The 15,002-nt window shown below is 42.1% G+C and overlaps 1 protein-coding gene across 8 annotated transcripts in view; it reads right to left on the bottom strand.

The window, feature by feature from the left end:
- Positions 1-1,163: 1,163 nt before the first annotated feature.
- Positions 1,164-15,002, bottom strand: part of LOC146181550 (uncharacterized) — a 173,469-nt gene continuing 159,630 nt past the window's right edge. For 6 of the 8 annotated variants that reach the window (XR_014700239.1, XR_014700238.1, XR_014700241.1 and 3 more), the window contains 2 exons: positions 4,095-4,137; positions 1,164-1,347 (listed from right to left, as the gene is read on the bottom strand). Coding sequence is in view for 1 of the 8 variants with exons in the window: in XM_084576591.1 (XP_084432717.1) it covers positions 1,186-1,347; positions 4,095-4,137 (205 nt within the window). In the remaining 7 variants the exon portion in view is untranslated. Of the gene's footprint in view, positions 1,348-4,094; positions 4,138-11,094; positions 11,114-11,292; positions 11,492-15,002 lie in introns of those variants that run through there. The other 2 variants (XR_014700237.1, XR_014700242.1) reach the window with 2 other exon arrangements.

Raw genomic sequence — 15,002 nt, 5'->3', positions numbered from 1 at the left:
CTTTCACTTTTCAGCCCTTCGCGTAGCGAGGCGGTAGCTATGATTGACCTTTAGCGTTACCTTTGGCGCGCCGCCAAGCGCAGCTGCGCAAAAACAGGGGCCCAAACTCGCGCCGTCAACTCTCGAGGCGGTAGCTACCAGACGCGGCATAACTCTCGCTCCCGCCGTGAGGGAGCGCAACAGCCGGAGTGACGTCATCCCATCTGCCGCAAAAACAGGGCCCCCGACTCACGCCGTCAACTCGTGAGGCGGTAGCTACTAACCGCGGCTTAACTCCCGATCCTATCGCAGCTACCGCCGGGGGTGCAACATTATATACTATAGGAGGTGGCCTAGCGGCAGGTGGAACCAATGCAGTCGCCAGGGATGCTTTGCTTTCTGCTGGAGTAAAGAATGCCGTTTCATCCGGTGCCGGAGCGGCAGTTCTACATTCTGCCTTAACCTCACCCACAACCAAGTGTATAGCTGCAACTATGGAACTCCTTGCCTCGCTACTAGTTATACATATAATAACCAGGTAGCACCCCGAAATAAACAATAGTTGAACCCTATGCCGTGGCCAGAGTGAATCACTGCATAACCATAAGCATAACCACAAGCACCACAACCAGCTACACCACCAGCTGAACCTAGGCGTAGCCATAGCTATTGCTTTCTCAATTACCAGGCTTGACCAAGCTAAGCTACTGGCAATTTTTTGTAGCACTTCAACAAACTATTAGAAGAACTCTCGGTTGGCCATTGCACAGAAGCCGATTGTCAGTGTCCTGATGTCGCTAAAGTCTGGTGAAATTAAGGAAGCTAAGTTTTATTGTTAGCTTTCCCATTATTATAATTCACAGGGATTGTGATTCGGTGCAGCAGTACCGCACAGATCACATAATTAGACTTCTAAGCAATAGTAGAAGCCAAAGACGTCATGCTTTCAGTCTAAACGTGCAGATGTGTCTTCATACAGATGCGGAAATACAGACAATAGAGGGTCGCAAAGAATTGGCCATCAATGTGTGGTGCACTGACCTGTGGCAAAACAAAGATAACGGCGTCACAGCCGACACAGAAGTCGCGAGGTGTATATGAAAGCCTGTACGAGTCACGCTTTTGCAAACAAAAGCAACGCATGTGAGGGATGTGCCAGCGCGAATACAGTACGTTTCATTGAATAAGGAAAGAACAAAGTCTGTTTTAATGAAGCTGACTCTGTTTTACGTATCTTCTTTTTCGTTGCGTCACTGCATACGCTGGGGACCACACGCAATGCAAGTACAAAACCATAGCTCCGGGAATAGGGTCCACACAGGCACAGTCAGGGCCGCATCGAGTTCCACGTCTGCTCCAGGGAGGGCACTGAATTGTATGGCAAAAAACATTGTGCAATGACCTCAACATAAAATTACATTCTGAAAATTATCTTCGTGTTTCACTGCTGAAAATAAATTAAATACATTTCTGACTCGAACATTGTTTTAATGCCAGTTGTGACCCTTACTTGGGCATTCTCACCAACATGTTTTATGGAAAAATGTGTGCTCATAGACTGATTAAGTACAATCTTTTTTTTTTTTGCAGGGCCGTATATCTTCTAAAAGAATTTAAATTTTGCTCCTCATAAACAAATTTCGTCCCATTAGAGCATCACAGTTGACACAACATTTTGCTAAATTTTCAGACCCAAATGACCGGTCTCAAAACGAACAAGGGTGAGGCAATAAAACGAAGAAATACAAATAAAATCTATTTGCTAAAATGCTACGCAAAAAGTATCAAATTTCCAATACGCATCTGCCGCGAGATCTGCCGGCTTTTTACTGCACCTAATTAGGCGACCACCAGTAACCCAAATCAACGGCGCAACCGGGAATGTCATCGCGCTTTCGCACTGTGCAGAACCTGATTCCGCAGAATGTTTTCAGTATTATTTTCTAAGCTAAAAAATATATAACCCCTATTGAACAAGTTGGGGGTACATGTCAAGGAGGAAAATTAGGCATCTTGGCAATTACATTCCGAACATTGACTCATAAGTGCACTTGCACAGTATATTGTAATTGCATGCACATTCGAAATGGACATGTGAAGTAGATGAAGAATATTAAGATCTTTACGCATCCTCTTCCTCCGTAGGCTCTATGTCGTTGAGGCCCGAGGCAGCGATTTAGGTGCGGGTTGAAAACCGCAAGGCAAAAATTTTCCTGTTGGCAGTGTCACTTTTACTGTGGGAAACTTATAGGCCAATAATATAAGCAGCGCGAAAAAAAGATCACAACACGAAAGATAAAACAAGATTTTCGGTGGGGATACGTATGTGCCAACACGTTTTTGTTTTTTGGAGGTGGAAATATACTGCCCCTGAGAACCATATGAACAGTCCTTCGTATTTACACTCTGCAAGCTAATGACTGTTTTCTCACAAAGAGGGTTTATTATATTGTCGCCCGTTTGTCAACACTGGAAGTTCAGGAAGTTCGTAGGTATGTCTAAAATTGGCCGCCGGTTGCCAGCCCTGCGTTCACCAGCCCAAAGTTTAAGTGTTGAGTGCAAATCGCGGCTTATGACTAAGTGAAAACAATTGCGATGTGCTAAGAATATTCTAAAATAGAAGCCGAGGGCTGTATTGGCATCCGCAATGAACAAGAGGATTGCCCCACTAACAGCTAAATATGAAATTGCCTCCGTGTTATGAAAATATCCTGCCAAAAAATCTCGGACCTCCACTTTTTCTGTATTTTATAACCATGCGTTTGTATAAGTAGCAAATTCTTAAATTTCAGCTTACTTTCCATGAGGTCGATATTTATATTCGGGAGGTGGCTCTCCAGCTTTCATGTTATATGTAAACCAACCGGCAAGTGGACATTTATTGTTGACCAAAGAAACTGCAGTACGGACTGATATTTTACTATTTTATAAAGAAGGATCGAGTGATTTATAACTTAAAAGCATGTTCAGCAGCAAATTTAAAATAATATTTTGGAGATAAAGCACATAAAATTGAAAGCAGGAACTTTCACTTTCACAGGTGGTGAAATAGAACACATCCAGGAGCATATAAATAAAGGCCATGTTTAACTAATAGCGAAATTGTGCATTTGGAAGCGCGCACTGATTTAGTAAAAAAAAGTGTTGCTCCACAGTTAATGTAAAATATATTGTACATATCGTCGCTTTTGTGTAAACAGTTCTTCTACCAGCTGGATTTATTCAGGCATATAATCATATAGAATTCTGCATTTTAGGCATGCGTTTTCAAAAACCTCCAGCGCTCTACGCACTCTATTTTGGCGAACTTAGAGGTGGTCGTTAGAAAAAAAAAAAGGTTACAATGCACCGCTTTCGAGGAAAACTCCTCCAGTTCCAGCTCATTAGTTTGCAGACTTTGCGCTGCTTAGATTAAATTGTAATTTAGTGGTTAAATGTCTTTGTAGTGAGTAGTTTTCGTATTTAAGTTATTCTTGCACTCAAAGTACAAACTTAGAAGAGCCTCCGTAGTCATTGCTTTTAAAGGCTGTATTGTCTACTAATTTGTGAAAATGCTTCCAAAGTGTTTAAATTGCGTTTTGGCAGAAAATCTATAAAAGAGGGAAGAAAGAATCTATATGAGTTAAAAGTGGCAAAGGCAAGGACAACTTGACTTTATGATTATTCAATTGCACCTTGTTCAGGCTTCAAAGGGAGTGACCCAAAGGCAGGTATCCCGAAAGTTTTATTTTTTTAAGGAAGTCTCTTACGGTTCAGCATAAAATGGCTACTAGGCAATTTTAAAGCTTAAAAATGACGTTACCATCTATGCTTTCTGAATAAGTAAAAGTTAAGAGTTAGACAGCATTACAGCATAAATTGCGTACCTTGGAAAGGAAATGGCATTCCTTTCACTTAATGTTGAGAAGCTACTATGGGCGCGTGCAACTAAATGTCAACTTCAGCAGCGATCTTCCGCCATGCTTTCGCATTTCTAAAGAGACACGTGATGTAAATTATGCATACGTCCCCGCTTCTGATTTCAATGGCATCACATATGTGGATCTGAGATAGAATAATCTTTAAATATCATATTAAAATATTTTTTCCACTATAGCATCCTATAGGGCACTTACCCATTTCGGACAGTACGGTTTCCGCGTTGGTCCTGTCTGGGACCTTAGAAAGATCAGAGCAATAAGCATATAAAAGAAGACTTTACGATCTGGCAAATAGATAATATTTTTGTTGTGACCTGCGAAATATATGCCTCTTGAAATTACTTGTCGGAAATACGAGGAAAACAGCACTTTTGAAACAAAAATAAGAATTTACCTTTTCGCATGAAACAATGCCTATGGAACATCCCATCTACACTAGTATAAGCAGTACAAGATATAAAAGCTAACTGTTACCAAGCTTTTAAATCTCGGTGTCCTAATGTATTGAATCAAACTAAAAGCTCCACTTGTGTTTATTCTGGCGTATTATCCGTAATACCTTTTTATAATTTTTTATTATTTGCTTGGCGACAACGTGTCATTTAAAAAAATTGTCTAGTCTTAAAGACATGGCTCCGTTGTTTGCATGAGGAGATTTATTACGTAGCAGCAAAACTTGACAGAAAACCAACTCTTCACTTGTTTCATGCTTAGGGTGCCTGCTAAGCTTCTCAATAGGAGTGGTTTAGGAAACAAGCTTTTTGAAGCACGTGTTGAGTCCCTGATATAGTAGCAATATTATATCGGAGGGATTTTAAATCATTGAGCAAACTGTGCGCGCAAACGGTGCTTAATACATGTATGGCCCTGCTCTCAATTGTGTAGTCACAATATGTTACTAATGGAAATACATAAAAGATAGCTGAGACGTCTGCGGAAGATAATAAGGTGTGAAATTTTGCAGCATACAAAAGAAGTTTAAGAGTATTTCGGGTATCGAACATAGTTATGGAAACGACCTTTTTACGATGCAAGAAAAGAAAGCCTCTATTGAGACAAGGACGAAGAAGCCAAATAAGCAAGTTCTTATGTAGACACAAAACGGCTGATTGGAAAGTGCAAGCAGGGTGTCATCTACGAAAATCCAAAACACACCAGTGACTTCAAACTTGATGGGCTGTAATGCCGAAAATCCTTTGAAGAATATTCACTAGACAGCCATAAACGCCAGAGAGAATATTTCCGGAGCCCTAAACAATTGCTTGCTAATTTATTATAACACGAGGGGGCTTTTGAGACGCTTTTAGGGCGCGTCATTGCAAACCTTATTTATTTATAGCAGACTTTCCATTCAGACGACCACACTACAGGTCTGATGCACGATTATGATTAGCCATTTCTGATCATATGAGTTTACATTTACTGTCTGACATGACTTTGAGCGTAGGAGTCAGTAGAAAACTAATCAAACATTGCTGTGTTCACTGATCGCGCGTCACGCTTAGCCGTACGTTCCGCCATACCATAAATAGATATGAGCCGTTTTATGGGGTAAAAAAGCTATAAGCACTGTTTGGTAGCAAAATAGCAACCGAGAGAAAACTTTTTTTCAAGCCGCCTACATGGGAGCATAAGCTAGTTCAAATATTTAAGATCTTCTGCATTACCACGAACTGCTTTTAATAAAAACAAACTGCTGAAGATTGTTTCAGACAGGACTACTCTCTAAAAACACTTTTGGAGGCAGCGTCAGCAGCAGAGGTAACGTAGAGATAAAAACACGCACAAAATACTTCGGATGAGTGAGAGCACTTCCCGAGTCGGACCCTGATTCAAGAAGCACTTAAATTACAGAAAAGAAATTGCTTGAGAGGTCTGCATATCGTTCTGCAGCAATTGTCGGCGGTTTTAAGGGCAACATTTTAGGATTTGTTTAACTGTCGACAGCTATTCTGACGTTAAAAAGGTTGCAACGTATAGAGTTAAAATTTGAATTCCGCAATACAACGTAGTAACCAAACCAGGAACATAAGAGAACAGAGAGCTTTTCAAAGAAATCTGGTCTGTTTCTCATTGAAATTGAATGTAAGCTAAAACATTTGCATTGTAACGGTGTGAATTCATCTTGAGAATGAGCATACTTCTTGAACTACTGCTCCCGCGTGCCCTGATGGGGGCAATCTTGAATCAAAAGCATTTTAGAATTCGGTTAACCACTGGTAGTAGCATTTTGTAGGCGAATGTACCGTCATATAACACAAGTGTTGTACCCACAAATCTACTCTTTAATATAGCAGCAATGAATCACTCTTTTCATGTCATCAGGACTGCTATTTGTTAAAATAACAGTGTCAAAGGCAAAGTGGTTTTAACACTGCCCTTGTCACTACCCGTTTTACTCTCGTTTGATACGAGTGCCAATGGAATTCGTTCGTATACACAAATATCGGATTTTAACCACCTCCCTTTGGGAGGCGTAATAAGGCTTATATGTCTTCTTTCCAAAGTTCATACCAGACTTTGTTGATAGTTTTAGAACGCTCTAGTCACATATATTTAGAACTCAGTTGGCGCATGAAGGAAATGTGGCAAACTTTACTGCTAGATTGGATCTAGAAGGTGCAGCATATTTTGTTGCGTCGTGTGCTCTAAGTAATGACGTCAACCCAATTATTGTTGCTTGATATATAGACGTCTTCATAAAGTATGATGTTCATTTCGTCGCATATTACTCTTTTGACAGACCGGGACGGGACCACTGTAAGAAAGTACGAGTGGTAGCCAGGGTTGTCAGTAATGTAAGCATAGAAATGAAAGGTATGATAAAAGAGCAAAGTTACCAGACTACATGCTAAGCAGCTGATACAATCTGTATACAAGGGACTCTCAGTGCAACTGGCTCCCAAGAGTTTCTGCTTTGACCTAGGTACGGTGTTTGAAGGATGCATATTTGTTTTTGTTTTTTATGATGCGGTGTTTTTTCAGGTGTCCTTTTTGCCTACGGGACTATCTTTCAATATATTTAGCCGCTTTTTTGGTTGTGACCAATATTTACCGGCAGCAGACGCAAACATTCCCAAGTAGAATGTTTTGCTGATCCACCTCAAACTATAAATGAGCATAATTATAATGGCAAAGAGTGACTATATGTGTCACCTCTGGATATTAAAGGTGGCATTCAAAGTTTTGCTTGGGGGAGTCTTTGTATTTCGGAGAAAGCACAATTTTTATTTCCTCCTCAATAACATGTCCGCTTTGCTTTTAAAGTATCAAACTCGAGATCATTTGGCCCAACGTATATTTAGAAGTTTTGTATTCTTTACAGCTTTTATAATTAAGTCCACAAGGATGTTTGTTCACATGTTTGTCAATATTCGGTCTACTTTAATATGTTTTATTGAATCACTCTGAACACAGTAAAAAGTTTCTGGTGGTCTGTAGTGCGTTATAAAACTATATCCTATTCTTATATCACGTGTCTTCTTTTTCTTGCATTTCGTATTCGAGAAAACACCAGTGTGCACTTAAGGTAATGGGTAGACCAAGATCGTTTAAGGCATAATTGCAAGTAGAAGCACTACTCCGATAGACGTGCAAATAAACGAGAAAACGTGCAAGCGATACTTTGTCGTCCTTTTCAACTTCGTCCTCCATTCACACCTCAGTCATGCGCCACCTGGCAACGCTAGTTGGCATTACCCCCCCCCCCCCCTTCCGAAAAAAATGAGAAAGGCCGGTAAAAACGGTGTGAAAAGCAAGAGAGTGGTCACAGCGGGTGGCCATACGGTATCGGTGGTAGTACGGCTTCAGTCGTACAATGTGCACAATGCCCGAGCTGTGCTTTGGACGTTTTGGTTGTGTGGCACCGTCTGGGATAACTTCATAACTAGGTCACTAACACTAACACGGCGCAATACTTTGTACGGCCCGAAATAGCGGGAAAGGAGTTTCTCTGACAAGCCTGGACGACGAACTGGTGTCCATACCCAGGCTTGTAGTCAACCTGGCGGTGCCGGAGGTTGTAACGTTGCACGTCAGTGGTCTGCTGCTGCCCAATGGGCACACGGGCGAGCTGGCGGGCTTCCTCAGCGCGGATGACATATTGCTGGGCATCTGAGAATAGCTGGTCATCATCTGGGCACGGGAGCATGGAATCGAGCATGCTCTGAACTTCGCGTCCGTAAACAATTCGAAATGGTGTGAAGCGCGTTGTCTCTTGTAAGGCTGTATTATACGCAAATGTGACGTAGGGCAGCACCTCGTCCCAGGTCTTGTGCTGCACATCGACGTATATTGCCAACATATCCGCAATCGTCTTATTCAATCTTTTTGTAAGACCATTGCTTTGTGGATGGTACGCTGTGGTCTTACGATGGGTCGTGCAACTCAGCTCAAATATGCGGTCGATCAGCTGTGAAGTGAAAGCTGTCCCTCTGTCGGTAATGACGTAGGAAGGGGCGCCATGCCACAAGACTATGTTGTACATAAAAAACGCTGCTACTTCAGAAGCTGTGGCATGAGGGATTGCCTTTGTCTCAGCGTATTCAGTCAGGTAGTCAGTAGCGACTACTATCCATTTGTTTCCCGCCTGCGACAAAGGGAAAGGGCCAAGGAGATCCATTCCAATTTGGTCGAATGGAATGCGGGGTACTTTGACGGGCTTGAGAAATCCGGCAGGCTTCTGGGGCGGTGTTTTACGGCGCTGGCATTCGCGACAGCTTCGTACATTGCGTTTCACAGCTGCGGAGAGTCCTGACCAGTAATACATGTTGCGCACTCGAGCAAGAGTCCGCGAGCCACCCAAATGACCATACGTCAGTTTATCATGGCAAGCAAGGAGAATATCCTCACGGAGCTCGCATGGCACTACCAGAAGGTAAGTTCTGTCTTGGCCCTGGGAGTTTCTTTTATACAAGACGCCTTGCCGTATGCAGAAGGAACCAAGGTGCCGAGATAGGTGTCGAGGCAGGGTCGTACCACGCCCTTCCAGATAATCGATGAGTGGAAGGATGTCTGGATCAGCTCTTTGTCAATCCCTGAGCTCAGATGCGCTGAGGGCTCCTAGAAAACCGCTATCGTCATCGGCTGTAGTATCGCCAGTGTCAACGGGTGCTCGTGACAGCGTGTCGGCGTCTTCGTGTTTGCTACCGGACTTGTAAACAATAGTTATGTCAAACTCCTGAAGCCGTAAACTCCAGCGTGCAAGTCGTCCAGATGGGTCTCGCAGATTCGCCAGCCAGCACAAACAATGATGTTCCGTGACGACTTTAAATGGCCGGCCGTAAAGATAGGGGCGAAACTTCATAGTAGCCCATACGACCGCCAGGCATTCCTTTTCTGAGGTGGAGTAGTTCATTTCGGCACGAGAGAGAGTGCGGCTAGCATAGGCTATTACTCGCTCAAACCCGTCTTGATGCTGAACAAGGACCACGCCAAGACCGATACTACTGGCGTCAGTGTGCACCTCTGTGTCAGCCGCTTCATCGAAGTGCGCCAGGACAGGGGATGTTTGAAGGCGCTCACGAAGCAAAGAGAAGGCCATCTGCTGCTCAGAGTTCCACACAAAAGAGGTGTCCTTCCTTGTAAGGCGCGTCAGAGGTTCTGCGATCTGAGAAAAGTCCGCAGTGAAACGCCGATAATATGCGCACTGGCCGAGGAAGCGCTGAACAGCCCTCTTATTAGCTGGAACGGGAAATCGTGCGACGGCAGCAATCTTATCGGGATCCGGGCGCACCCCATCAGCGCTTACAACATGGCCGAGGAACTTGAGTTCTGTATACCCGAAGTGGCATTTCTGGGGCTTGTAATTACGATTATTCGCAACGACTCAAGTGGCTAGGGTACACAAGAATTCAACCAGAAAATGGAGAACTGGTAATCGCTGCGGCCGAATCAAGTCCAATAATGACAAGCGAGGCCTCCTTGTGGTGTCTGATGTCTATGCTATTTAAAGCATAACAAATCAGTGTAGCTCAGCCCTGTATTGCGGGATGCCGAAAACTTATATCATGTCGGAACGGTAAACCTTATGCGTAGTATCTTCTCAGATACCGATTATTCAAGTCGAAAAGAAAGAAAAAAGTAACATTTTGAGTCCAATAACTTTCCTAAGCGGCCTCCACGCATCCCTTATATCTCCGTCAGTCTAATGGGTCTAAGTCAACCTTCTTACAGGATTTCGTATATATATATATATATATATATATATATATATATATATATATATATATATATATATATATATATATATATATATATATATATATATATATTGTGATGCACTTTGCCGACGACGAAGTGAAGAGTGCGGGAGCGAAGCATATATATATAGATATATAATAAATAATCTCATTAAACTACAGCAAAATGACCTTATGATACAAGATTCACCTATAAATGACATTGATGACGGTAGTACTTTCCGAGGAACGCATTAGCGCACAATATTGCTACGTGTCTATTGTGAACATTGTTACCTTATTTTGACCTCCTTATATGCACTTATTTTTAACGCAGCAATTTGATCTACAGTATCCAAAATCAAGATCATGTAAATAGGGTTCCCATATTCGGACTCTGGTAGCTTTTCGGAGTGCGGTTTTGCTAGAATAAAACGAACCTAAGTAATGAAATAAAATCTAAAGTTTTTTGTGCGCTGTTAAAGTATATTAAGTTTGTGGTAATTTTTACTTTGCCTATATTTTCTGACAGCATTCAGAAGTTGCATCGGCTCGAAGACAAGCCATCATAATGGCTGTGACAAATTACCTGACGGGATTTGTGCATTTCTTTTACCATACATATATATACACAGCTAATGTAGTTGATTTTCGTTTGCATCAAGCCCGCATCAGGGCAGGTAGGCCGGACTGACATCCAAGGTTTAAATAGTATAACTCCCTATTTGCTGAGCCTGCGATATGAGGCTATAACTAACTTTCACCAATATCTTTAATTATCACTAGCAACGATATTCGTTTTGTCGCCACTTAAAGTGTAATTCCTTCACCCTAACGCTGCAAGGAATTCGCAGCGGTATGACAGTGAATAGCACGATCCTGCGTCCTCCGTTGCTCTTTCCCTCAGGACGTCATACATTAGATATACGCTTAGCGAACGTTGAGGAACAAAATGCAAAAGAACAACATAAAGATGAAACACAGTTTTTAGGCTTACAGGAATCACTAGCATTTACCTCCAAATGCGGGCTCACTTTAGCTCCTGCTGACGTATTTGAAGTTTAAAATGGTGTAGCAGGGTTATGTAAAACTACTGAGAGTTAGTTGCTGAATGAGAAAAAAAAAACATTTTTTCATGACTTCAATGCAACCAAGACAATATGCGTTGGGTTACATATTGAACGTGCTTGAAATTTGAAAATGGTCATACTTACTCTGATATAATAATTAAAGTAAATAAAATACTCAGAAGAAAAGCGCCCATCTGCAGTTTTGAAAGCTTCAACATTAGCTGCTACAAGTAATAGTAAGGAGCTGTGAAATGTTTTCGAAGGTTTCCTACTCCCTCCTAAATCCTCCGATTGTGCCCAGGTGCACACGTTTGCTCCAGGATTATTTGAGTCCTCAGATCACACTACTTACGTCACAAAATTGTGTCACGATTCTGACATCTTGAGACGACATCATTTTTTTTTGTCGTGATTTATTCATATGAGCTTTGCATACGATTACTTTCGCTTTGTTATTCCATAATTTAAGCCGCTCATGCGAGCAGTGTTGTAGCTTGTGTGTTAGACACTCTTGGCATTAGTACTGGTGTAATAGAAAATAGTGTCTTTCATCCGAACTATAGTCTGAGTTCTGATGAGGAAATGCAGTTAAATGTGCTTAAAAAATAATTAGCATAGCACCTCAATTTATCAAGTTCAGAAATTGAGCTCACTTTTATTCCCTATGTTAAGGCGCAAGATTACAATTCTTTTTGTCTTTTACATGACCGCTGTAATTGAATCAGAGAAATTTCAGAATTGCATCCTATATCAGGAAAGACACGAAGAAAGTTATAGTTTCAAATTATGTTGCTTTAAATAGTGCACAGCTTTTAGGACATACCCGTTTTCTGTTTTAGCATGCAGCTCAGAGCCTTCTTATTTTGTTGCGTTCAGGCCAATGTGTTTCGTGCTTTATTTAATGTGAATATTTTACCCATATACATTCGCCGCTAATCGTCATAGTCGTGTCTGCGCAACTGAATATCTCGATAAGCTGATTAATGTACCCTCAAGGAAGCCAGTTTTTGCGCGCAAATATACACACTTTTATAATGAGCGCTAATCGCTACCAATTGGAAAATTGGCTGAATACAACAAGAGGTTTGAAAAATTGAACCAAGAAGAGACAAAAGAAAGTAAAAGGGTGGTATCGTAGGATACCCCATTTAGGCGAAACTCAGGATCATTCCAAGGTGTGCCGACATATTCAGATTTGTTAACTAGACCCATGACGAGACGTGAAATGAAACCTTCGAGACATATCCGAATACAATGGTTTATCTAGTTATTCAATTTATGGTCACTTAGGCATCATGTAATGCGCTTCGTGGGCTGTGGAAAAAGTGGCAATTATATGATCACGATTCACCACCCTTGAATAATGCATTTATTCTTTAACTAATGTCATACTGCTGAGAATATGACGTACAAGGAACCTTTCAAGCGTATTTTTTTAATTGCGCACTTTAAAAGCACTTCATGCTTTACAAGACGTGGACTGAATGTGCTGTCGAATAATTTGTAATTTAAAACGTTTGGCAGTGTCGCATGTTGGACTGCTGCGGCAAAGTGATCAACCAAGGCGGATTTTAACTCACGCATATTATTACCCGAATCAAGCTTCATCTTGAGTTGTAACCTCTTGTAACCCAGCATCTTGTAACCCCCTATGTTAAACTTGGTATACGGCAGAGTCCTTAGAGTATCAAAAGTTAATATGCATTTTAAAGCTCATGAGTTGGCTTTCGTAAAAAGCACAATTATAGATATGCGTCTGTCGCATCTCTCGCGCACCAAATTAAGATGATGTTTGTGTGGTGAGGTTAGCATGAATTTTGTTACATCGCTAAATGTAATATCTTGATTATATGACTATGTTATCTAATAAAGCCAACTAAAAGAGCTTTCACGTGTTCATATTTCACATTCGATGCTTCGAACAACACAGCGGGTGAAGTAAATTTAGAAAGACGGTTTACTTCTAGTTTCGATGGCCTTCAGTTTCGTTATGATGGCATTTCAAATAAAAAAGGATCATTTGGTATTTAACTTTTTTAATCAGGTAATATCAAGCACTTTCGAGCCCATAATATATGCCGTGCTGTAAAACCTATATGCGTAAGTCACGCATACATATCTCAATCTCACGTTGTGTTTAACATAAGTTAAAATTCTTATTTTCCGCTCAAGACACATTCTCTCTGTTGATATTTGCATGACTACGTCTTAGTCCTAAAGCGGCAATGAGAAAAAAAAAGTTTTAAAGCCCTAAAGAATCTGCAGTGGAGAAATGCGAAAACCTCAGCATTGCTGCTGCACACGGTACATCGTTTACCCTTTCTCAAACACAACCAGTATTCTATTGAACGCATAAAATGTCGCCAGCTTTCTTTAACTGAATTAAATTAAAGGAAAATCGCTGTATCTGTCACTCGTGGAACCTCGCTGACACATCTCGCGCACAAAGCTCGCCGACGCGAGGTCTTCCCCATAAGCCTAGAAACCTTTAACTCTAATCATTGCTTTACAGGTAGAAGAAGGCACTGTATTTTTCATTATTATTTCTGTGGAAACCGGAGTCTTTGTTAATACTGTATAGTCCACCAGATTGGGCATCCTATCCACCAGATTATCGCGTAATGGGAGTAGTAAATGTATCGCTTTAAGAGAATGTCGGCTCAATCGAATGGCGCCATAACCTAATCTCAAAAAAGACCGCTATTTCAAATTGGGAATTTTAAAGCCTGGAAAAGAAAGAAAACGGGAATACAACATTCTGCAGCACCAGCTGATAGCTGCAAGCAATATTCATGCCATGTCATTGAATAATGGGCATGGATCCTCGAGGCTTCTCAATGATCCCATTTGCCTAATATGATGGCGACGCTTTCTTTACCCGCCCGCCGCGGTGGTTCAGTAGTTAAGATGCCCGATTATTGTGCTGGAGTACCGGAGTTTATATATAATATTATGCATGGAGCTCCCCGTTAAATCAGATTGAATATCTTATCGCGGCACCAGCTGATAGATGGATGAAATATAAGAGCACCCTCTTTGAAAGGAGATGGACGCAAATGGCTGTTGCCATTGTACGCGGCTTTTCATCTGGAATTTCATTAGAATTGCTATAAACCTATGAATTATTGCATTATCTTCTCTACTAAAGGTTCATTCCTACACGTTTAGCCTTATGCCAACTTTATGTCTGCCATAAGTGTACAGATTGCTTTTCCCTAACTTTCAACCCAGATTCTTTCGCATGATCAGTATTAGCTCGATTGCATTGAACCTCAAGGAGAGGTTTAGTGCCTGTTTTTCGTTCCTGCTCATACCTCTACAGTTCAGTTATGATGTTCAACATTACCAACGGACTTGAACTCACCCCAAGCGGCAAGCCTATGGTCGGCCCGCGCTCGGCCCTTGCCAAAATGGCCGACTGAAACTCACCGGGCCAACCTAGGCGACCAACCTCAGCCCGAGGTCGGGGATTGACAATGGCCTAAGAATGGCCGATCATCGGCAATCGACCTCGGGCCGACGAGTATGGCCGACTTGGCCAGCCTACCGCCGCGCTAGGGTCCTGCATGGGCCATGGCTTGCCGACTTGGCCAGCCTACTGCCGCGCTTGGGTCAAGCATGGGCCATGGCTTACCCACACATGGCCCAACCACATCGGTGGTACTCGCTGGCCGGTGGTTTATCTACCATCGGCAGTAGACCTCGGGCCAACGAGTATTGCCGACTTGGCCAGCCTAGTGCCGCACTAGGGTCAGGCATGGGCAATGGCTTACCCACACATGGCCCAACTACTTCGGCAGTACACACTGCCCGGTGGCCTATCCATGTGTAATTAGTGATCTACTCATCCATGG

Source organism: Amblyomma maculatum, chromosome 8, assembly GCF_055883805.1.
Source record: "Amblyomma maculatum isolate TAMU_Amacu chromosome 8, ASM5588380v1, whole genome shotgun sequence".
Classification (NCBI taxonomy): Eukaryota; Metazoa; Arthropoda; class Arachnida; order Ixodida; family Ixodidae; genus Amblyomma; species Amblyomma maculatum.
This window is presented reverse-complemented; position numbering and strand designations above follow the sequence as displayed.